Source organism: Trachemys scripta, chromosome 5, assembly GCF_013100865.1.
Source record: "Trachemys scripta elegans isolate TJP31775 chromosome 5, CAS_Tse_1.0, whole genome shotgun sequence".
NCBI classification, from domain to species: domain Eukaryota; kingdom Metazoa; phylum Chordata; order Testudines; family Emydidae; genus Trachemys; species Trachemys scripta.
This window is the reverse complement of record NC_048302.1, coordinates 38043306-38066546: the sequence shown is the minus strand read 5'-3', so window position 1 is coordinate 38066546 and position 23241 is coordinate 38043306. Positions and strand designations below refer to the sequence as shown.

The 23241-nt window shown below is 39.7% G+C and overlaps 1 protein-coding gene across 2 annotated transcripts in view; it reads right to left on the bottom strand.

Moving 5' to 3' along the window:
* Positions 1–23241, bottom strand: part of USP53 (ubiquitin specific peptidase 53) — a 57984-nt gene that overhangs the window by 18610 nt on the left and 16133 nt on the right. The window contains exons 4-14 of one of the 2 annotated variants that reach the window (XM_034770951.1): positions 22067–22201; positions 18313–18426; positions 18146–18228; positions 12053–12158; positions 11043–11189; positions 9380–9529; positions 8674–8839; positions 7192–7341; positions 5594–5740; positions 4530–5256; positions 204–280 (exon numbers count right to left, since the gene is read on the bottom strand). In XM_034770951.1, coding sequence (XP_034626842.1) covers positions 204–280; positions 4530–5256; positions 5594–5740; positions 7192–7341; positions 8674–8839; positions 9380–9529; positions 11043–11189; positions 12053–12158; positions 18146–18228; positions 18313–18426; positions 22067–22201 — 2002 coding nt within the window. Of the gene's footprint in view, positions 1–203; positions 281–4529; positions 5257–5593; positions 5741–7191; positions 7342–8673; positions 8840–9379; positions 9530–11042; positions 11190–12052; positions 12159–18145; positions 18229–18312; positions 18427–19384; positions 19813–22066; positions 22202–23241 lie in introns of those variants that run through there. The other variant, XM_034770952.1, reaches the window with a different exon arrangement.

Here is a 23241-nt window from a genome sequence, read left to right as displayed (position 1 = left end):
CAACGGTTGGCATAGTAAGAGAAGGAGAAGTTCACTTTTATTGGGTTGTCAACTCTGCAAAATTTGAGCTACCAGTAACTATGCAAAGTCTATCTGGAACCTTTCAACTTTTTACACAGTATTAAAATGGCAATTTTGGACAACAGCACATCTAGAGATTCTTTAGAAAACTTTATAGTAGATATGCAAGTTAAAATTCTCACCATCAAAATAGTTTCTGGTCTGCTGGGAGGTAGACTGCAACACACTTTCAGCATATTTGATCGACAGATTCTGGTCACTGAAAAATAAAACAGACCTTGTAGTTTAAAATTTAAATATTAGTGCACGATTACAGTTGCCCGTATATGTAAGTGTACACACAAAGAATTAAATGTTTTATAGTAGAACATTCATTTGGCTTTACAAACACTAATTTAGGTCCTAATCCTCCCTCTCCTTACAAAATTTACAAGTCTTTCTGTTTAAGCCGTATACTCAACAGGTGAACAGAATATATATTAGTTGGTTCTCAAAGTTATCAGTGGTTGAAAAATGATGTGCTAGATGTGAAAGGTGATTGACATCAACAACTTACATTATTTGGGGGGGAGGAGGGGAAATTGCTTAAAATTTGTCCTTAATCAAGGCCAGGGAGAAGGCAGGATATAGTTTTGAAAGTTTCCCCTTAAATGATAAATATTCTAAAGCATAAATGGGAGTTGAGTGCCCAACTCCCATTTTGCCTTTAAAAAAATCTTCCTCTCAGGTTACCAGAGTGAGAAAAAGCACACTTTTTAAAGAAAGGATAAGCTCTCAACTCCAAGTATTTCCAAATGGGCACATGCAAAAAAAGTGCTCTTAAATATTTAACTTTTCAATTCCTCCTCTCCAGAATTTTTTTTTTTTAATATTATACACAAACATACATAGACAAGCACCCAGAGACACAAAATTTTATGTTGTTGCCATTTTCTTCAAAGTTTAATTTTACCATGCAGTTAGAACCTTCCTTATGCACTAAAAACTTAAGTTTAATAGCTTCAAGGCAGAAAAACATTACCAAGTCAAAGTTAGATTGTCTGAAACAGGCAAATTGGTCAAATACAACCAAATGTGGTGTTACAGAGCCAGAATTACATTCCCATCCCCTGCCCCTGTATAAACCTTAATGGAAAAAATAGCACTTCATTTTGATTTGTGCATCCTGAAAGATTCAATAATAATACATACTACTGATTCAGCTTCAAAGATGTATCTTGTAGAAGTACGTGAACATCCAGCTACAAAGAGTAGCTCCCTCTCCCCCACCATTGTCAATTGCTCAGACCGATAATCTAAAACTCTTTTCAGCGCTATACCACCTATAGAAGGAAAAAACAGCTCTGCCCCAAAGGACTTTTAACCAATATAAGGAAAATAATGGATCAGACAGAATCTGTGGACCAGATAACATCAAACCTCAAAGCAGACTTAATTTTTGTTTACATATTATCACCTATTGTAATGTTCTTTGGAAATCTTTAAAGAAAAAGTCTGTTTTGAAGAGAGATCTCAGTGAAGAGAAGAAGGTTGGGCAATAGGCTGTTTTATTATGCACTTTTCAGATTTACATTATTAGATCTGTGCTTATGCTGTGGTAAACAATGGATAGATTTACCATGACAGTTGTCACACAAAAACTTTGGTTAAACTCATCCTCAAACTACTACTTCTGGCAGAGATTTTCAACCAGGGTATTTGGCTTTGGAATTTGCTTCATTCCTTATTTCAGAATATGGAAATTTTCAGGTCATGCTATAAGACCCATCTGTTTATCTTTTGGGGAAGGTGGGGGTTGATTGTGTGGAGTGAACAATTAATTCAGGGTTTCTCAAACAGGGGTCGCCGCTTGTGTAGGGAAAGCAGCAGCTAGTAAGTCCCTCGGCCCTCGTCGCTTCCAGCAGCTCCCATTGATCTGGAGCAGCGATCCGCGGCCAGTGGGAGCCGCGAGCGGCTGGACCTGCGGACAGGGCAGATAAACAAACCGGCCCGGCCCGCCAGGGGCTTTCCCTACACAAGCGGTGACCCCTGTTTGAGAAATGGGACCATAGTCTGGGAAATATTGCACATCATTTTCCTTGAATGAAATATGGGCCCCAAGTGAATGTTCCATGTCACTTTTATATAAAACTATTCCAGAAAAAACATTAAAATAATTATGGCTTAATTTTTGTCACTCTTAACCCAGGAGAAATGGATTTTAGGATTTTTCATTCAAAACAGTTATATTTTGACAGATATTTACCATCACATCCAACTAGATGCAAACAACTGAAAATACATCAAAGTGTTACAAGTTTAAACCCTAAAATGTTTGGTGGTTAAAACACGGCAGAGCCTTGTTCTGACCACGACCAGCTAAAATATTTTTTAAAAGCATAAGACCTGTTTACACTAGGCATAAACACATTTTAACACAACCTATTTTCCTAGTCTAGACATGCATTTATTCATTAACATCTTGTTTGTATCAATATTAAAACTGAGATCTTCCCTCAATAAGTTGTGATTGTCACATAGACCCATTCATTTGTACCTAGTTGTGAAGCTTTTAAAATAAGTCTATCACAAAATCCAGCTAGGAAGTTATAACAGCAGGCTTGAAAGGAAAAGTCAACAGATTTGGTACGGCAAGGGGATCGAGTCCCTAAGCTCTCTTCCTAATACCTTTGGTAGGAACCATGACTACTCTCTACCTTTGTTGTCTTGAGAAGGCAGGGAAAAAGAGGTACACATCACTAAAAGTATAGGAGAGATAACTTGGCAGGAGAAGAAAACAAGGAATAGTATTTGAGGGAAGTGAGAAAAAAAATGAAGGGTACATCTAACCCAGAAATAAAAGACCCATGGCACAGCTGTGTCTGGCCTCAGTCAGCTGACTCTGGCTTGCAGGGCTTGTGATGTGGGGGTAAAAATTGCTGTATAGGTATTGGGGTCAGGCTGGAGCTTGGTCTCTGGGACCCCGTGAGGGAGAAGGGTGCCAGAGATCAGGCCTGAACGTCTACACAGGAATTTTACAGCCCCACAGACTGAGCCTCGCAAGCCAGAGTCAGTTGACCTGGGGACCAACTGCAGCTGTTTAACTGCTGTGTAGATGTACCCTAAGAGCCTACTGGAATACACATACATTATGTAGCTTTCAAGTTTTTTCTCCCCCTACATCCTGAAAGCAGTCTCAAGAAATTCCCTTTGATAGCTTGTTAAAATGATGGGTCTGGAAAGTCTGCATCACTGGGAGTGGCAAAATGGGATGAACGAACACAAGCTTACAGACGTACAATACACCTCAGAAGGAGTTGTGTTAAACAAGAAATCACTGATAATGGATTAGTGAAAAGCAGTTTAATGATTTAGGCTCCAACTTCACTGCATTTCCGTCAGTAAAAGTTTTGTCAGTCAGTGTGAAAAAACATCTCTGACTGACAAAAGTTTTACCAATAAAAAGCGCCATTGGGAGCAGTGCTTTGTCAGCGGGAGACACTTTCTCACTGACAAAGCTACCACCCCTCGTTGGGGGTGGTTTTATTTTGTCAGCAGGAGAGCTCTCTCCTGCCAACGAAGAGTGGCTATACAGTGTATCTTACAAGGGCACTGCTGTAACAGCACAGCTGTGCCACTGAAAGGTGTGCAGTGTAGAGACAGCCTTAGAAAAGTACATAAAAAAAATGGTATAAGCAACTTGCCACTGAAATTCAGTTGTTTATCTGCAGTATTTCTACTACCAAAAATATTCATTGGCTAGGAAGGCAAGGACCATTTTAAGTGGCAGAGCTTGGTGTAATATATTAGCTTTTTTAAAAAAAACATGGTTCAAAAGGAGGAGAAAATTTAGATTCCTAGCAGGTAAAAAACACTGCTTAAGGTCTTCAGTGTTAGAGAGCCATGAAAACAAGCCGTTGTAGGTTTATATCATCTTATGTTCATTGTTTCTGTATATTACAGTTTGCAAAAAGTTTAATAATGCTTAGGATTTGTTAAACTGGTGTGTTAATTGTACCAACGTGTGCATTTACGTTATAAGCTCTGAGGCACAGATTTATTTGGCGCACTTTACCCACTGAACTTCAAGATGTACATCTAAAATTCAATATAAATTAAATGTTTCATTCTAGATTACATGCAACATTGCTTTCACACCATTCTCATAGGATTTGTTCAGCCTTCCCATAAATTCTACTCACTAAGGGACCAATTTTGCAGCCCTTACATGTACAAGTCTCATAAGCGTTAATGAGAGTTTTGAATGGTGAAAGTGTTGGGCCACGGTGATTATACAGAATTCATAATTAGTCTAATAGTTTTTGACTTTGCATGTGTTTCCTACACAACCCCTCCCACTCTCTAGGAGAGAAATTTCAACCTTTCCTAATTTTCTACAACTGTTGCCTACAATAAAAGATGGAATGTTTCAGACAGTTAACTTTACCCACAATCCAGAAAACAACACATGGCACTAAAACAATTCGCACTTCATTAAGACTCTTATTTAGAGTATTTGTTAGCATTACCTGCAGGAAACACTTTCTTTAATACCCTGGTTGTCCAGTGGGCTAGTTCCTTCAACAATAGGTGAATCCAGATTGGCAGATTCATTGCTGATATGATCACTACTTTCGTACCCAGACTCAGTCCTTTGCATCTGCCAACTGTCAGCATGGACTTTTCTCTCTGTAAATCCTTTAATTTTCTCAGTATTTCCTTTTCCTTCTGAATCCAAGGAACTCCTACTTCCTGTCTCCTGTTTTGTTTCATCTTCATAAATAGTCATTAACCCTTTCTGGGTTTGGTTCTCTTTTGGCCAATTGTTAAAGCTCTGCTCCTTTTCATGTTTAGGTTTACTGCTTGGATTTGCCTTATGTTGTGGGCTATGCTGCTTCTTCTCAGTCTCACTGAAAATGCTGTCCACATTTAGTGTCTCTCGCATAGGTTTCCAACCTCTGTTTCTGCTTCTGCTGATACTTCCTTTGTCCCTAGAGTCTTGGCTGCTGTCTGTATCATAGCCAGTGGCACTGTCAGCCCTAACCCTGCTCATCATTTTCTCCCCAGCAGGAAAAACTTCTCTTTTATTTGACCCTAAGACCTGTGCAGTAGGCCTGGTTTGGTTTGGTACTCTTTCATGTTTGTAAGGTCCTCTTCCCTGGCTACCATATAGGCGCTGATCAGTGTAGTGTCTAAATCCATTTCCAGCAGGAGGTGATCCTGACTTAAAATGAGAGCGGTCTTCTCCTATTAGATCTTGTAAAATGAAAGAAAAGAAAACAAAAAAGAAGCTCTATTGAAGTTCTCCTTCAAGTACATTCTTTTAATAAAAATCTTCCCTGTCTGACATTGTTGTGCATAAGACAGCTAGTTATTCCTGCTATGCCATAACAATTTAAAGGGGGGGAAAAAAAAAAAAAAAAAAAAAAAAAGACTCAAATGGCACAAATTTTAAAAATGTCTGTAAAAGTGGAGACTTTAATCTTGGGATTTTTTTCTTTATCTAAAGTAGCAGCTTTAGCACATAACATTTTTAATCTAGACAAATTGATATTTTAGCCATTTGTTTCTAAAGTTTGATTTTTAAATGTACCTCTTTGTCTCCCAGAGTCTCTTCTTGATCCTCTATCTGCATCTTTTCTTAGGTAGGATGAAAAGTTTCTCATGTCAACTGCCTTCTGGGCACACTCTTTGGAGATGTCCTTTAATTTGTCCTTCTGATCACTGTGCCCCAACTTAACTGCAAAAATATTCATTATTGTATCTTATCTAAATAGCCATGGCAAAAAGCATGTACAATTACACTTACTATATCTTCACTTTCTAGTGAAGACTACACCACCACCACCTTTTATCTACCTCAAATTTTAAAAATCCAAAACAGTCTGCACACAGCAAAATCCATTAAGGTTAATTAACAATAATATATAATACTTACCTTAAAGGGATCCTTACAAATGTAAAGTTATAAATTTGACAAAATATGTACACTGACTGTGCTTCATGTAAGCAAGGTTTAATTGTAGCTATTGAACATACTACATTTTTTCCCTCTGGATCTAAAACTATTTGATCTGAATGAAAATTAACCTTTAGGGCTCATACTAAAACAAAGCAGAGAGTTAACACTAATTACTTCATCAAAAGCAAGGCTTCGTTTCTGAGAATATAGTGGAGTTTCAAGTAAAGAATCTGTAATCTGTTTTATTTAAATTGATGTTCATAGTCAGTGAGCAGTGTTCATTTTTGGGTCACCATCGGTCCCAAGTGAGTTAATAGCAAGCTGAACGTTTTTAAAATTTACAGTGAAAGAAAAAAGTACTTAGCCATCAAGTCTGGCTTCAAGTTGTAAGAAGAAAATAATTTTAGCTAACATCTAGATATTGGAAGACAGGAGGGGGTAATTAACAGAGAAGAGAAATAAATCTCTTAATTAAGCAGAACTGGTTTCTCTTGGCTAGGTCCTTCATTCTCTCTCTTACTGGTCTAAGGTTTAAAGCACATTGGCAACCCAACAAGGGGGAGGGGATGGAAGGGAGGGCAAGCTGTGCCCTTCCTGCATCAGCATCACCCAATTGTGATATCCTGATATGAGAATTTTGTAATTTGTCTTAACCTGAAAAATCTGATTTACACATTAAAATGGACTGATGTTTTAACAAATATAATAGAAACCCACCATAAAAAGGAAGTGACTATTGCTACTTCTGCTTTCCAAACATAGGACAAGGAAAGATCAATTAAAAAGCAAAGAATTACAGTCAATAACTACAGCCCAACATATTACAATAGTGGATTTTTATTGGGGCTTGAGGGCAGTGGAGAACTTAGTCATATAGTTTCAGAGTAACAGCCGTGTTAGTCTGTATCCGCAAAAAGAAGAACAGGAGTACTTGTGGCACCTTAGAGACTAACAAATTTATTAGAGCATAAAAGTTTATGCTCTAATAAATTTGTTAGTCTCTAAGGTGCCACAAGTACTCCTGTTCTTCTTTTTTTAGTCATATAGTGACTAAGTTCAAATTAGTTTTTCACATGTCAATCAATCATTCTTCATGGTAGATGGACTGAAAGTTCAGTACCAATGATGGAACTATTTCAGAACAAGCTTTGCAGCTAAAGAAAATGTATCCAAAATAACACTGCTGTGAAAAAAAAGTTAGGAAATTACATATTTAAGAAGGTACTTACCTGGCACTCTACCACCACTTGCTAGAATATGGCTTCTACTGAAGGCTGAATTGTCGGTCTCAAATTTTTTAATGCTCTTCTGACTAGCACATTCTCCAAATCCATTCTCTTTTGTGTGATCTGACTTTGGAACGGATGACTTCTCAAATCCTATAACATTACACATCATTAATCTTCAGAAATGAAATTCTTGCTCATTTACATCGTCACATTTATTTTTAATTTCAAGAATTAGAAAGTATAGTTTTGGATTACTTTAAGTTTTACTTAATAGTTCACTTAATAGTTTGTGGCATACAAGAAGATTTTTGTAATATGTTACATATTATGCATTTTTCCAATATAAATACGGTGATGGGCATTCACTTCTGATTTTCTTCCTTGAGATGGTCACCATCAGGCAACAGTTCACTAAGTGAATGGAAACAGGCCAAATCCAATTTTCTTTTCATCATCACTTTCAAATTTTATAACACAGAAAACAATAGCCAAACATTGCAGAGTCAAAGGGCTAGATTCTGACCAGACACTGAGACGACACTGCCCTTTCATAATGAATCCCTAAATAATATGTCTCCTGCAACTTCAAAGCTTCAAGGTTCTGAACCGTCATCACTTGCTCACAGTTCTTCCTCAAAACATTTTTTCCAGTTTTATACTATTTTGGGGGTATCGAAAAAATACATATATACCATCACTTATCTACTCTCATGCAGACAAAACATGCCATGACTACATATTAAATAGTATTTAACAATTAAATACTATTAGTTATACTATTTAGTCACAAACAAAACACCACACAATAGAAAAATCAAAGTTCTCTCTTTCTTGGCTAAATGAGATCACTTAGGTCAACATAAGACCATAAAAACAGCCATACTGTGTCAGACCAATGGTCCATCTAGCCGAGTATCCTGTCTTCCAACAGTGGCCAATGCCAGGTGCTTCAGAGGGAATGAACAGAAATGATCTATCCTCCGTTACCCATTCCCAGCTTCTGGCAAACAGAGACTAAGGACACTTCAGAGCATGGTTTTACATCCCTGCCCATCCTGGCTAATGGCCATTGATAGACCTATCCTCCATGAGCTTATCTAGTTCTTTTTTGAACCCCAATGTAGTCTTGGCCTTCGCAACATTCTCTGGCAAAGAGTTCCGCAGGTTGATGGTACCAACTTAGAGAAGTACGATTTACCATATTCTTCCAATGTGTAATTTTAGTGCTTTGGCCATTTGTGTTTTTACAGTTAAAGAATGTTTCTAGTTAGGAATCCTTTAAATGTCTCAATCCACATTTTAACATTTGATTCAAAACATTATTTAGATAGTTCTAATGTTAAGTATACACACACCAAATGCGATCAGGACATTTAGATAATTATTGATAAAGGCACTTAAGATCAGGACAGCTAATCAATTATTAGCTAACAGATATTGGTCATATTCTATAAAAAATGGCATTAGTCAAAACTTTATTACCCAAGTCATCTCCTGCAGCTGCTTTGTAATGAGACCAGTGAATTATATGCTTTGGGGCATCTTCTGTCGATACTGGTGTACCATCTGGGTTAGCATAAAATAGCAGCAATGGCTGAAAGTGACATCGAATGCACTTGGAGACCACATCTTTCCATTTTGTTCCAACCTAATACGAAAATGTTCATATTTTTGCGAATATAAAAACTAACTAGTACTTAAATCCAATTATAAGCATACCTTAATAAACCAAAAGACATTTTACATTAATTGAATGTCTGATCCTAAAAACACAGCACAACTGCAGCTGTACTGCTCATTTTAAATTTATGGAAGCTAGAGCAGAAAAGCAAACATTTGCATACGAGTTAGCAAACTAAACATCAACACATTACAAATACAGTCATCAACAGATTTTATCATATTCATTACTTATTAAACCTATATTTTTAAGAAAAATCACACTAACATCTATCCAATTGTTGCACATTTAAGAATAGTGAAGTTGTGCATTCATGTTTTTTTTTTAATACTTAAAACTGACTTGTCAGACTACTTTTCATGAAAATGAGGACATCTGATTGTGTTTTAAGTCTGGTGTCAAAAGAATAAGTTATGTTCTAATGCAGAAAAAATTATATTTGGGGCACAATGTACCATTAAAAAATATAAAGGTCATTAAATCTAGCATCAATAATGCAGAGCCTACCTCTTTCACATTAGCATCATCAAACAGTACCCACTTGCAACTCTTGGTATGAAAGGCAAAGGCACAGTAATGTCGACTCGTGTAGCAAATCATCCCCACAAGAAAAAGTTCACTATTCTTGGCCTGTTCATCTGTAACCCTATAGAACAGCTGTAAAAATGATTATGATAGATTAAAGAAAAAGTACGTCTGAGGTTGTAAAGTTAGATTAAGTCAAGGTTGCATGCATGTCTCCTTGTGTGTCTATCTGCATTATAACAGGAGTTACATGAGCATGTAATTTCTAAAGTATCCCTGCCTCATTCTGAGTACAAGATGACTAATGCTCAGAGAACTAATCCATTGTGTGATGAGGGACACTTATGTTTGTAGGACTTTTGCTTAATTTATTGCAGAAGTTTGAAGGTATACAGTGAATGAGGTGAGGACTGCAGGAAAAGAAAGGATGGTCTCATGGTTAAGGCAATTGAATGTCACCCTGGAGAACTGATACCTTGGAATCACTTAAACCAAGCTTTTCACAAGTGGCCATTCACTCTGTGTTCATGTTCTGGGTACTCAATGTCGATTAGACCTGTGCCTTGAACATATAAAATGCCATGAAGTCTGAAAACCAGGTCCTAGCCATCTCAAGTTAGCAGACACTTGATAATTTTGCCATTACTCTGGATGCTTTAGTTCCCCAACTGTAAAATGGGGCTACCACCACTTTACCCCACAGATGTGTCATGAAGATTATTATAATAGTTCACACAAAATATACTCCCTGATCTATTTTTAAATGTTAATTGTAATTTCAAAGTTAGTTACCATATACACTCGTTCATAAGCCAAATTTTTTTTAGTAAAAAAGGGAGCACCAGAGAAGGGGGTCGGCTTATGAACGGGTATAGAGAGGGAGAAGTCGGACACAGCCCCTCCCCACAACAGAGGGAGCAAGGAGAGGCAGCACAGCCAGCAAAGACAGAAGGGAAGAGGCGGGGCCAGAGTCTCTCCACTTCTGGCCACACTGCTCTCCCCCCAGCCTCCGAAGCAGCTGCAGCTCCAGGGCTGGCAGGCTGCAGCCCTGCCTGCCGGAACAGGCTGCGGCCCTGCCACCCAGCCTGCCGGAGCAGCTCCAGCCAGGTTAGAGACATCCTCCCCTGGCCCTCCCCAGATAAGGTGGGAAGGGACGGGATGGCAAGAGTGTGGGGGTCCCGGGTTAGGGGTTGTCATGTGGGTGGTGGTCACAGGGGTTACTCCCCTGACTCCCAGCTTCTCCCTCCCCCTCCCACAAAAATTTCCCCACCAGTTGCTGTCCCAGCCCGTCAGGGTAAGCAGCTGGCACGCCAAGACGCTTTGTTTACTTAGATTTACCTCCGTGCCTGCGGACCCTCGAGGTAAACAAACCATCTCTGCCCACCAGCAGCTTATCCTGATGGCCCAGGAGCCAAAGTTTGCTGACCCCAGAATTATAGGGTCGGCTTATGATCAGGTTATAAACATTTTCCATTTTTACTTATCCATCTTGGGAGGGGGATCGGCTTATAAATGAACCAGCTTATGATAGAGTATATACGGTATATATAAACTTATTTTAAGGAAAAAAAAGGCATGAGCATGATGCATCAGCAGTTGGGACTGAAATTTTAAAAACAAAATAGATTAATTTTAATTCAGATACCCCAGGAAGATAAAGTTGTGTTGCCAGATTCCGCATGACATCTTCGGTCAGGTCAGAATGTTCTGAATCCCAAACTAAACCGATTGTCACAATCTCAGGGCAGTTCATGAGAACACGACGGATTTTTATTTTTTGACCACAGTTACTCTAGAAGAAAAAAGTGAGACGCAAAAGATTGAACAAGCCAACAACTAGGACAATGAGAAAGGTATTGGATGACCAGAGTAAAAATAAAGATGTTCCACACTTCTTTCCTAGCCTCAAATTTAAATTTATGACCTCTAAATTGTCAGTAGAAACCATGAAGATATGTATGTAATCACATAGTGTTATAAAACACTGGACACATATTCTGATCATGTCATCTTCAAAGTCAGCCAAGCTTCATTCCCCCAGCCACTTATGGCAAACTTACGAGATGGAGGACACGGACTTTATTATTATTTTCTTCTCTTTGATCACTGTTTAGTGTTTTTCGGGAATATTGCTCTGTGGCCCTGAAACAAACAGTACTAGAACACAAAGCCAGACAATTATGAGAGAGAGACAAGAGTGAGAGAAAGGCAGACACAAGCAAGAAAGAAGAGACTTGAGATGAACTAGATAGAAAACAGTCTTTTATCAAGCCATATCACTACCAAAAACCAGACTAAAGGAAACTGCATTTAGTCAGCATGTATCATTCAGGGTCATCAAATCCAACCAAGTAAGTAGTTTGTTAGTAAATGAAGAGTTTCAACTAACAAAACATGGACTTAAGTACCTCATTTTCACAATGGCCATTTGTGTGCCCACAACTTTATGTGCAAACCCTCACACACAGATGATAGCTGCATGTGTAGGTAAGTGCTGACAAAGTGTCACTCAAGGAGTAGATGCAAGAGTTTGCATGTTCGAAGTTGAGCTGTACTCAAATGCAGTCCAAAAATATTACTGAATCTGAATCCTATGAAATTATTTCCTATGTCTAAACCACAGAAATGTAAGAATTGTTTATTCTGTCTACTTACAGGGCACTTCCTGAAGTCATCAGTAGTATTTGCTGCCTGTAGCAATTCTGCAAACATTTCTGGCTTGAGACGCTCATGCCTTTCCATCATTCTGTCAACTTCATTGCTGTAAACATGAAATAGAAACACATTTCACTAGAAATCTTCCACTTTAATAGTAAACAGATTTAAGCTACCTCAGTAATGCCTCAAAAATTTAGTGTGGCAATGTATACTTAAGAATTAATACAAGATTGCCCTCCTTTCTTAATGATATTTGCCAATATTTTTTCTTTAGTGAATTTAGTTCTCCTGAAATTGTAGATCATCAGCCTTGAAGCCCTCTATCCAGATCAGGAGGATTATAATGTGGACTGCAGACAAGCAAGTTTCCCTGCAATTGCACTGCAATGTGTCTCAAACCGGACCTGATTATGTTTCAAGTGAGAGGGTAGTCCACTAGGAACTATACTAAGATCAACTAATTTTATGGCAAAGTCTGCTGAACAGCAGAATTTTTGTATGGAATAAGTTAATTTTAACCTCTTACTGAAATTATCAGCCTGAAAACGTTTACAATTGATGGAAGCAAAAGATGACTCATTAGAGCTTAACTCTAATGTATAGTAATTGTTTTCAACCATAAGAACGGCCCTACTGGGTCAGACCAAATGTCCATCTAGCCCAGTATCCTGTCTTCCGACAGTGACCAATGCCAGGTGCTTCAGAGAGAATGAACAGAACAGGTAATCATCAAGCGATCCATCCCCTATCGCCCATTCCCAGCTTCTGGCAAACAGAGGCTAGGGACACCATCTCTGCCCATCCTGGCTAATAAGCCATTGGTGGACCTATCCTCCATAAATTTATCTAGTTCTTTTTTAAACCTTGTTATAGTCTTGGCCTTCACAACAGCCTCTGGTAAGGAGTTCCACAGGTTGCCTGTGTTGTGTGAAAAAATACTTCCTTGTGTTTGTTTTAAACCTGACGCCTATTAATTTCATTTCGTGACCCCTAGTTCTTGTGTTTGGAGAAGAGTAAACAACACTTCCTTATTTACTTTCTTCACACCAGTCATGATTTTATGGACCTCTATCATATCCCCCCCTTAGTCATCTTTTTTCCAAGCTGAAAAGTCCCAGACTTATTAATCTCACCTCATATGGCAGCCGTTCCATACCCCTAATCATTTTTGTTGCCCTTTTCTGAACCTTTTCCAATTCCAATATATCTTTTTTGAGATGGGGCGACCACATCTGCATGCAATATTCAAGATGTAGGCATACCATGAATTTATAAAGAGGCAATATGATATTTTCTATCCCTTTCTTATTGACTCCCAACGTTCTGTGTTAGTTTTTTTGATTGCCGCTGCACTTTGAGTGGATGTTTTCAGAGAACTATCCACAATGACTCCAAGATCTTTCTTGAGTGGTAACAGCTAATTTAAACCCCATAATTTTATACATATAGTTGGAATTATGTTTTTCAATGTGCATTGATCAACATTGAATTTCATCTTCTATTTTGTTGCCCAGTCACCCAGTTTTGAGAGATCCTTTTGTAGCTCTTCAGAGTCTGCCTGGGACGTCACTATCTTGAGTAATTTTGTATCATCTGCATATTTTGTCACCTCACTGTTTACCCCTTTTTCCAAATCATTTATGAATATGTTGAATAGGACTGGGCCCAATATAGACCTCTGGGGGACACCACTATTTACCTCTCTCCATTCTGAAAACTGACCATTTATTCCTACCCCTTTGTTTCCTATCTTTTAACCGGTTACCAATCCATGAGAGGACCTTCCCTCTTATCCCATGACTGCTTACTTTGTTTAGGAGTCTTTGGTGATGGACCTTGTCAAAGGCTTTCTGAAAATCTAAATACACTATATCCCCCTTGTCCACATGCTTGTTGACCCCCCTCAAAGAATTCTAGTAGATTGGTGAGGCACGATTTCCCTTTACAAAAAACATGTTGACTCTTCCCCAACAAATTATGTTAATCTAGGTGTCTGACAATTTTGTTCTTTACTATAGTTTCAACCAGTTTGCCTGGTACTGAAGTCAGGCTTACCGGCCTGTAATTGCCAGGGTCACCTCTGGAGCCCTTTATAAAAATTGGTGTCACATTAGCTCTCCTCCAGTCATTTGGTACAGAAGTTGATTTAAATGATAGGTTACAAACTACAGTTAACAATCCTACAATTTCACATTTGAGTTCCTTCAAATCTCTTGAGTGAATACCATCTGGTCCTTGTGACTTATTACTGTTTATTTTATCTGTTGGTTCCAAAACCTCATCTAATGACACCTCAATCTGAGACAGGTCCTCAGATGTGTCACCTAAAAAGAATGGCTCAGGTTTGGGAATCTCCCTCACAGCCTCAACCGTGAAGACCGATGCAAAGAATTCATTTAGTTTCTCCGTAATGCCCTTATCGTCCTTGAGTGCTCTTTTAACATCTTGATCATCCAGTGACCCCACTGGTTGTTTAGCAGGCTTCCTGCTTCTGATGTACTTAAACATTTATTTTGCTATTACCTGGAGTCTTTGGCTACCTTGTCTTCAAATTCTTTTTTGGCCTTCCTAGTTATAATTTTACTCTTCATTTGCCAGAGTTTATGCTCCTTTCTATTTTCCTCACTAGGATTTAACTTCCACTTTTTGAAGGATGCCTTCAAAATCCATGAAAGAAAGAAAATGCCCATCAGGCAGGGAGTTTGGCCATCAGTTTTCACCTCACTGCCACACAAGAGTTCCCAATACACCAAGAGAACATTTAAAAAAATTATTTTGTGCCCTTCTCTATGCTGTTTTATGGATATGCACCTCTACCCTGATATAACACGATCCAATATAACACGGGTTCGCATATACTGCGGTAACCCCAGGACTCCAGCAGCGGGGCTCGGGCAACGCTTTAAAGGGTCCGGGGCTCTAGCTGCTGCGGGGAGCCCCAGGCCCTATAAATCACCGATGAAGCCCTGCCACTGCTACCCCAGAGCAGCGGCAGCGGGGCTCAGCAAGCGTTTCAAGGGCCTGGGGCTCTGGCTGCTGCAGGGAGCCCCGGGCCCTTTAAATCACTGCTGGAGCCCTGCCGCTGCTTCCCCAATATAACGGGGTTTCACCTATAACGCGGTAGGGATTTTTGGCTCCCGAAGACGGCGTTATATCGGGGTATAGGTGTATAAAGAAGGCCTGAAGAGTTTATTTTCAGTGTCTGTGGAGGGATTTCTTCTATTATAAAAACCTCAAGAAGGCCCTCTCTATTTAAAAATCAAACAGCTCCACTTTCAGATAATGCACAAAGTTCACACACAAAAAAAAATCCACCACAGACATGCTGGAGATACTCCTGGAAAACGAAAGGAGACCAGAGATGACGACATTGGTGCTATTTCTAAAGGTAAAGATAAAAAAGAGCTTTCATACCTCAAGAAAAAGCAACAACAACAAAAATTAAGAATCCTTTGCATGTCACCTTTAACTATTTTAGGAACATTCAAGAGTTTTTCTAATAAGAGAAAATAAGACAAACATTTGAATTGGCATGCAGACCATAAAAATCACAATTTCACTTAAGATTCCACCATCTTTCTTGTCACCTGGGTTCATAACCTTGTCATTTTTCACTCTTTTCGTTCACACCACTAAATCCTGTTACTTTTCCCATCTATAACTTCTCAAAAATCCATCATTTCCTCTTCGTTATCACGTCCAAAACCTTGTCCGGTCACTGCTCCTCTCACTCTTCAACTACAGAAACATACTTCCCTTATGCCACCTTCCTGCCATTTACCCCCGGGTACCTCCAAATAACTGCCAGTAGACGACCAGCTGGTCTGCTGTTCCAAGAAATATACAGAAGTGTTTATACAAATATAAATAAGGAATTTGAAAAAAAGATACAGTAGTTGGCAGTAGGTGAGAGGGATTTTTTGCATTACTACTCTTATTTTAGTGACCATAATTTTCCATCCTACTCAGAAGGCTAACTCCAGTAGGTGTTTGATCCTCCTGCAGTCGTCAACAACACATGTGAAATAAGCACTGCAGGGGTCTGTTTTGGGACCAGCTCTGTTCAATATCTTCATCAACAACTTAGATATTGGCATAGAAAGTACGCTTATTAAGTTTGCAGATGATACCAAACTGGGAAGGATTGCAACTGTTTTGGAAGATAGGGTCATAATGCAAAATGATCTGGACAAATTGGAGAAATGGTCTGAGGTAAACAGGATGAAGTTTAATAAAGACAAATGCAAAGTGCTCCACTTAGGAAGGAACAATCAGTTTCTCACATACAGAATGGGAAGAGACTGTCTAGGAAGGAGTACGGCAGAAAGGGATCTAGGAGTTATAGTGGACCACAAGCTATATATGAGTCAGTGTGATGCTGTTGAAAAAAAAAAAAAAACAAAAAAGATAAAAAAAAAAAAAAAGCAAACATGATTCTGGGATGCTCACAACACACCTGTTAATGCAAGACACGAGAAGTCTTTCTTCCGCTCTACTCTGCGCTGGTTAGGACTTGCGGTGGGGCGGCTGCACCATGTCCGGAGAGTGTGGGCTGCGGCAGGCCCGGGTGCCTGCACATCCCAGCAGCCAATAAGAAGGACTTGTTGCGAGCCCATCAGAGGCCAGATTGGGGACAGCCAATCAAGGCCAAGCTCAGCCATATAAAAGACTGCTCAGGGAGAGAGTGGTCAGTCTGTCCCAGGCCGTCAGGGGGGAAGGTCTGTCTCCAGAGCTGGGAGGCCAGCACCACGGACAGCGCAGTGCAGGCCAGCCTTGGAGAGCAGGAGAAGGTCCTACTCCATAGCCTGCCAGGTGGCTGGCCTTGAAAGAAAGGGCCTAGCGGGAAGAAGGGCCGTTGGGGAAGTGGTCCAGAGGAACAGACAGGGGAGAAAGGAGAAGGAGGACAGCGAGGCTGTCGCTAGAGGGCCTCTGGACCGGGACTCAGAGTAGTGGGCAGGCCTGGGTCCCCCTCTCCCCCTTTGTTCCCCTTGGCAGTACACCCAACCATAGGCCGCAGGGAGCGGCCAGCAGAAACTACACCAGATCCCGGGCTGTAGGGATGGACTTGGAGGGGTAGGACTGTTGATCATCCAGCCCCTGGAAGGGGGTGTGAATAGACGACACCATGCGTCGGGAGCAACGCGGGTCCACACGCCAACCAAAGGTGGGACGACAGACGGGACACCACCAGAAGGGGGCGCTCTACTGGATCGAACCAATTCCGAGACGACCAGTAGGATGTGCCACGGTGGTGAGTCCCAACGTTGTCACAGGCCTCAACTGGACTATTGTGCCAAGTTCTGGGCACTGCATTTCAAGAAAGATGTGGAGAAATTGGAGAGGGTCCAGAGAAGAGCAACAAGAATGATTAAAGGTCTAGAGAACATGACCTATGAAGGAAGGCTGAAAGAATTGGGTTTTTTAGTTTGGAAAAGAGAAGAGGAGACATGATAGCAGTTTTCGTACCTAAAAGGGTGTCATAAGGAGGAGGGAGAAAACTTGTTCACCTTAGCCTCTAAGGATAGAACAAGAAGCAATGGGCTTAAACTGCAGCAAGGGAGGTTTAGGTTGGACACTAGGAAAAAGTTCTTAACTGTCAGGGTGGTTAAACACTGGAATAAATTGCCTAGGGAGGTTATGGAATCTCCATCTCTGGAAATACTTAAGAGTAGGTTAGATAAATGTCTATCAGGGATGGTGTAGACAGTATTTGGTCCTGCCATGAGGGCAGGGGACTGGATTCAATGACCTCTCGAGGTCTCTTCCAGTCCTAGAATCTATGAAGTATTTTTTTATTACGTCAAATTAAAGAGCAGTCAATTTAGAGCACTTCCTTGTTCAGTGACAGGTTAAACAAAAAGAAAGGCTAGTTTTGTACCATACCTTTGATTATGAATACCTCAATCAAATCCTCTCCACCCTCTTCTTTACTATCTAAAGATTATTTTTTGGACCATTTATCATATGTCAATTTCAGCAAAGAAAAAAATATACAAAATATGAACATTTATAGGAATAATATACATGGGATTTTGCATTTTTGGGGGAGGGAGGAGGTGAACAGGGGAAATGAGGAGAAAAGGAACTTACCACAGGGCTGTTGTAGAAATGTAGCGCACAAATTCTGTAAAAGGCAAGGGATCTGATGACGCCCCACAACTACGGCATACACACTGCAAGTAAACAAGATGTTTTCATTTTCACAAATTCATTATCTGTTTTATTTCCAAAATTAAGTTGTAACACAAAGATCTTACCTGTTCATATAGTGTCATAGCAAACTTCTGATGAGTGATGCAGGATTTAGAAGTGCACATGTCTGTTTCACAGCTTGGCACAATGTGGAAATGAATTCTCTCAAGTATATTTTCCTAAAGGAAATGATGACATTGTAAATAGATGGATTTTGAATATTACCAGTAATGTGTTATTCTGGCCACTGATCCTGTTAGCTCCAGCAAATTTACCTCTTAACTGCAATTTATATGGCAGGCAATTTGCATTGATCACTATCCTGGTTCATGACAGCCTATACCCAGTCAAAGTTTCTAGCATTAAGAAAACAGAACTGCAAAACAGAATGAGTGTTACCTGAGTGGCCTTCCAGACATGCAGACTCCTTTGTAGAAAGTCAATTTATAGGCTGGGACCAAAGTTCTTTCCGCAAGAAGTACCTTAAGGGTATACCTACACTGCAATATAAGCCCAGGCTCAGACTCAGGCTTGAGTCCAAACCTCCATTCCATCTATTCACAAATTGCTCCGATTCAGGTCAAGAGTCCTAGGGCCCTGCACAGGTGGTGGGTCTCAGCCAGAGTCAAGCCAGAATCCAAGCTCTCTTGCTCTGCAGTGTAGACGAAGCCCCCTGGACTTGGGTCCCAAAAGTATCCCACAATCATAGAAACGTAGGGCTGGAAACAACCTTGAGAAATCATCAAGTCAGCTGTGACAAGGACCAAGTAAACCTAGACCATCTTGACTGGTGTTTGTCCAACTTGTTTTTAACCTAATAGCTAATCTAAATCTCCCTTGCTGCAGATTAAGCCCATGACTTCTTGTCCTACCTTCAGTGGACATGGAGAACAACTGATCACCATCCGCTTTATAATTCTTTGGGCCAACTGCCTTTGTCTTCTCTATCCCAAGAATCTCCAGTTAACTCCAGGGAAATGAAAGCAACCCCCCCACTAGTGTAGTTCACCAGTTTGGTGAGTCTGTGTTTAAACCATTGTCTTTTGGATGTGTACCAGTGCTGCTGGAAGAATCCATGCCTGCCACCCAAAATAGGAAAGGGGAGATTTAACACTATCATCATCTAGCTTGGCACACTTTTGTTTCTGGGAGCCTTTCGATCTTTGGAAGAGAAACTTATAACAGGATCTCCTGGGAAGTCCACAGGGACCATCAAGATCCTGGTGAGGGAAGGACAAAGAAGCAGATTTCTTCATACTGAGAACTGGCCTGCCAGAACTGAAGGTGACACACAGCACTTTCCTATGTTCAGAACCAGAGTTCTTCTGCCAGCGATATTACTTTGAGCAAGGAGGAAGCCAGAGCACTAGACTTTCAACTCTTCCACAGAGTTTCCAGATCTTCAGCATCAACCCCTTTCTTTGCTCTTGGATCAGGGAAAGGACTTCTCTTCAAGAAAACATTCACCGTCTTCCATCCACTGTCTCAGAATCCTTGAATGAACTGCCTTCCATCTGAGTAAAGATGGGAATACCTGGCAGGCAGACCCAGTACAAAGCCCCTTGATAGCCCTTCCTTCAGCATAATGACCACTCCTAACAGTGCTTGGGGGATAAGGGGAGGGTGAGGGGGAAGAGGAGGGAGGTTTAGGGTCTCATCTACTTAAATGATACCCTGTGATGCAGACACTTCAAAGAGGAAAATACAGAGCTTTCCCCTCCATCCTGTAAACAGAGTAAAGAGGGGAAAAAATATGATGTGAGGCTACTCTGACCCCACTACATACTTCTCCAGGTCTCTGCCTCAGTCCTAGCACCTCCCATGTTGGACGAGGCCATGCATTCGGGGGAACAGGGTTATGTTTCTTGGGGTTTCCCTGGCTTCTCATGGCAGGGTGAAGGTCCCACACAGCAGGTAACAAATACTGAAAAGTGTTGTTGCTTCATAGTGATGCTCTCTTCCAGTAAGGAGCTCACTAATCAGCTGCAAAGTATCTAGAAACTGAGGATACACCACAAACTGCAGCAAGAAGGGTCACTGTTAAGTAGGCACAAGTTGTCTAACAGCTAGGGGGTGGAGCTAATCAAGCTAGAACCAAGAGGAACAGTGGCCCTGTTGCAGATGGAGTGCTCCTTGCAGAAAATTAATCACATGAATCAAAATGAAATACTATTAAGCTCGATACCAATAGCATCTCAGCAACCAATTACTGTAATTAGTTACTAGATCACTTCCATGCAATCAGGTATCAAATCAGCGCATTACATACAAGAAAGCTTTTCTAAGCAATCTTTTTCATTGCTTTTCAGAGTATGAGAAACAGGGCCAAATCCTCAGAATTCAATGGAGATGTGCCAATTTACACCAGTAAAGAACTTGGCTCATGTTTCAAAATGTCTTGTATCATCAATTTCATCATGAAATATGAAGGAGAGTAGTAATAACTTAAATGAAGTAATCAGTAATTTATTATAAAGCTACTCTGAAAATATTAACCATATTGGGACAGATAGAATGTTTACTTAACAGTCATGTAGTGCTACATGGACATAAGGTGATTCATTTTCACTAAGGAGCTTACAATCTAGATCAATTTACAAAAAACAAAAATGACAGAGTGTCAGCCATTCCCAAATTTGTGTGGGGAAAACATGAGTTGAAATACAATGAAGATACAAGTCAGCCATTCACTGAGTCACAAGCCATTAGAAACAATTTGAAGCTGTTGGTACAATAGCGTGCCCCATCAGGGATGACAGGATCTGTATGAAAACTGAAGTCTATCTCTACATTAAAATTTTTCAGGGATCTCCCACCAATGAAATGAGGAGCTTTAGATGACACCATGGTAAAAAAGTCTATCTTTGTCTATATTAGCATCCCCACCATTGGTTCTAGTACCTCTCTGGTGCTAAACAAACAATAGGAGGATTTCAGATAAATGCTCATGTAGGCAAATCTTAAGACAGATATATACTGTCTTAATTATATGGAGATATACCTCTCTCATAGAACTGGAAGGGACCCCGAAAGGTCATCAAGGCCCCTGCCTTCATTAGCGGGACCAAGGACCGTCCCTCACAGATTATTTTGCCCCAGATCCCTAAATGGCCCCCTCAAGGATTGAACTCACAACCCTGGGTTTAGCAGGCCAACGCTCAAACCACTGAGCTAACCCTCCCCTCATGCGATCATACTTCAAATCTATCAGCAGACACCATTTCATGTTATGTAATATTTGAAGTCATTATCTTTTGTGGACAACCCTCACATATTAAATGACCTAAACACCAGGCAACTGAGTAGTTTACATGGCCAGTGAAATATTTCTTAGATGTGTGAACTATGTTTTAGTACATGAAATACAAACAGAAATGGCTACATCACATTTATTAAATCTAATGAAAATGTTAGTTTCTTTCACTGTGCACATCTCATTGATCAAGAGGATACTTTATTTCATTACATTAAAATGGCAACTCAGTTGGGTAATCTGAAGAGCACAGTTCAAGTTTCAGAACTGCTGACTGGGTTCAATGCTCTCTCTATATTGAGCAGCTTACTTTGTAAATTTTTGTACAAGATGGTACTTTCAACTGGAACGGAGAAAAATCACTGGTGAAAGCATAATATCCTCTTGGTAAAAAAAATAATCAAACACTGTGTTGTGTTTATTTATTAAGGCCCTTGCACAGTAAATCCTTCAGGACCTATTTCACCATTCTGCCAGAGTTTAAATACAAAGAGCCAATTTGACAACGTACCAAAACAAGAAAAACTCTTAACAAGAAACAAATTAACACCACTGTAAATACTCACAAAGCATTCTGCTGCATCATCCATTAAGCCAAGCTGAAAACGATGTTCATCTTTAAAGCTTTCAGCCAAGGCATGCCTCATATTATCTGATGGGAGTGCCTTTTCTCGACTGTGTTGAAACTGTGCAAATATTGTCTAGAAGTAAGTGAAATGATTGATAACTTCACTGACATTTTTTTCATATATCGTATCAGAACAGGCCAACAATTCATAAATAGATGTTACTGCTGAAAAGAAATTTAATACTGCATTTAATACAAAATCCTGTTTATCTATTTACCTGGGGCAAGTAAAAAATCCCATTAGCTATTTTTACCTATCCAATATTAAATGGATATAAAAACATACAATGGGGTAATTGTACATTTTGAAATTGATAGATCGTTTCCCTCCAAATCAATCCCATTTCTGTATTTTTGCTGAGATGTGATCTATTATACAGTTTACTCTGACCGAGCTGAGCCATATCAATATAGAGCAGGCAAGCAGATTTTATGCTTGGCCTATTAAAATCATGAAAATGTACAGAACTGTGATTAATACTTATTCACTGCTTTTACATAGTCTAAAATTTGTAACTTTACTTTATATCTTGGTCACTAAAATAGTTACCAAGCCATGCATAATCTATCAGTTTAGCTTTATGGCTGGTGAAATGGATGAAATGTTAGAGTAACTTGAGCATTATTTAATGAATGACTGATTTTGTAAAAATAATGTAAACGGGTAGATTATAAAAAGATACACCTCTCTAAAATGGTAAAGAAATATGCAAAACACTTGTTTGGAAATTACACACTTCCCCCGTTAAAGATAGCTATGATCAGCATCCAATTCATTTTGTTTTTTAACTAGAAGTTTGTATAGCGATACTGAAAAATACTATAATTAAGTCAGTTAACTGCAGAACCAGTGAAGGTTCTAAGAAGCTGGGTCAGCTGACACTAGAGTTAAGTATACTGTGTGTGTTCTTGAAATAACTATGGAACAGACTTATTGAAGGTTACATAAAGACTAAATATCTCTGCTGGACTAAAGTTATTTGTATTCCCTGATCTAGTTATTCAAAGCTTAAAAAAAAAAAAAAAACAATTGAGGGGACATGAAGTTAAGCAGTTGATATAATTTTTGGGACATTAAATAAGAGGCAAAAACTAAAGTGGTAGGTGAAGTCC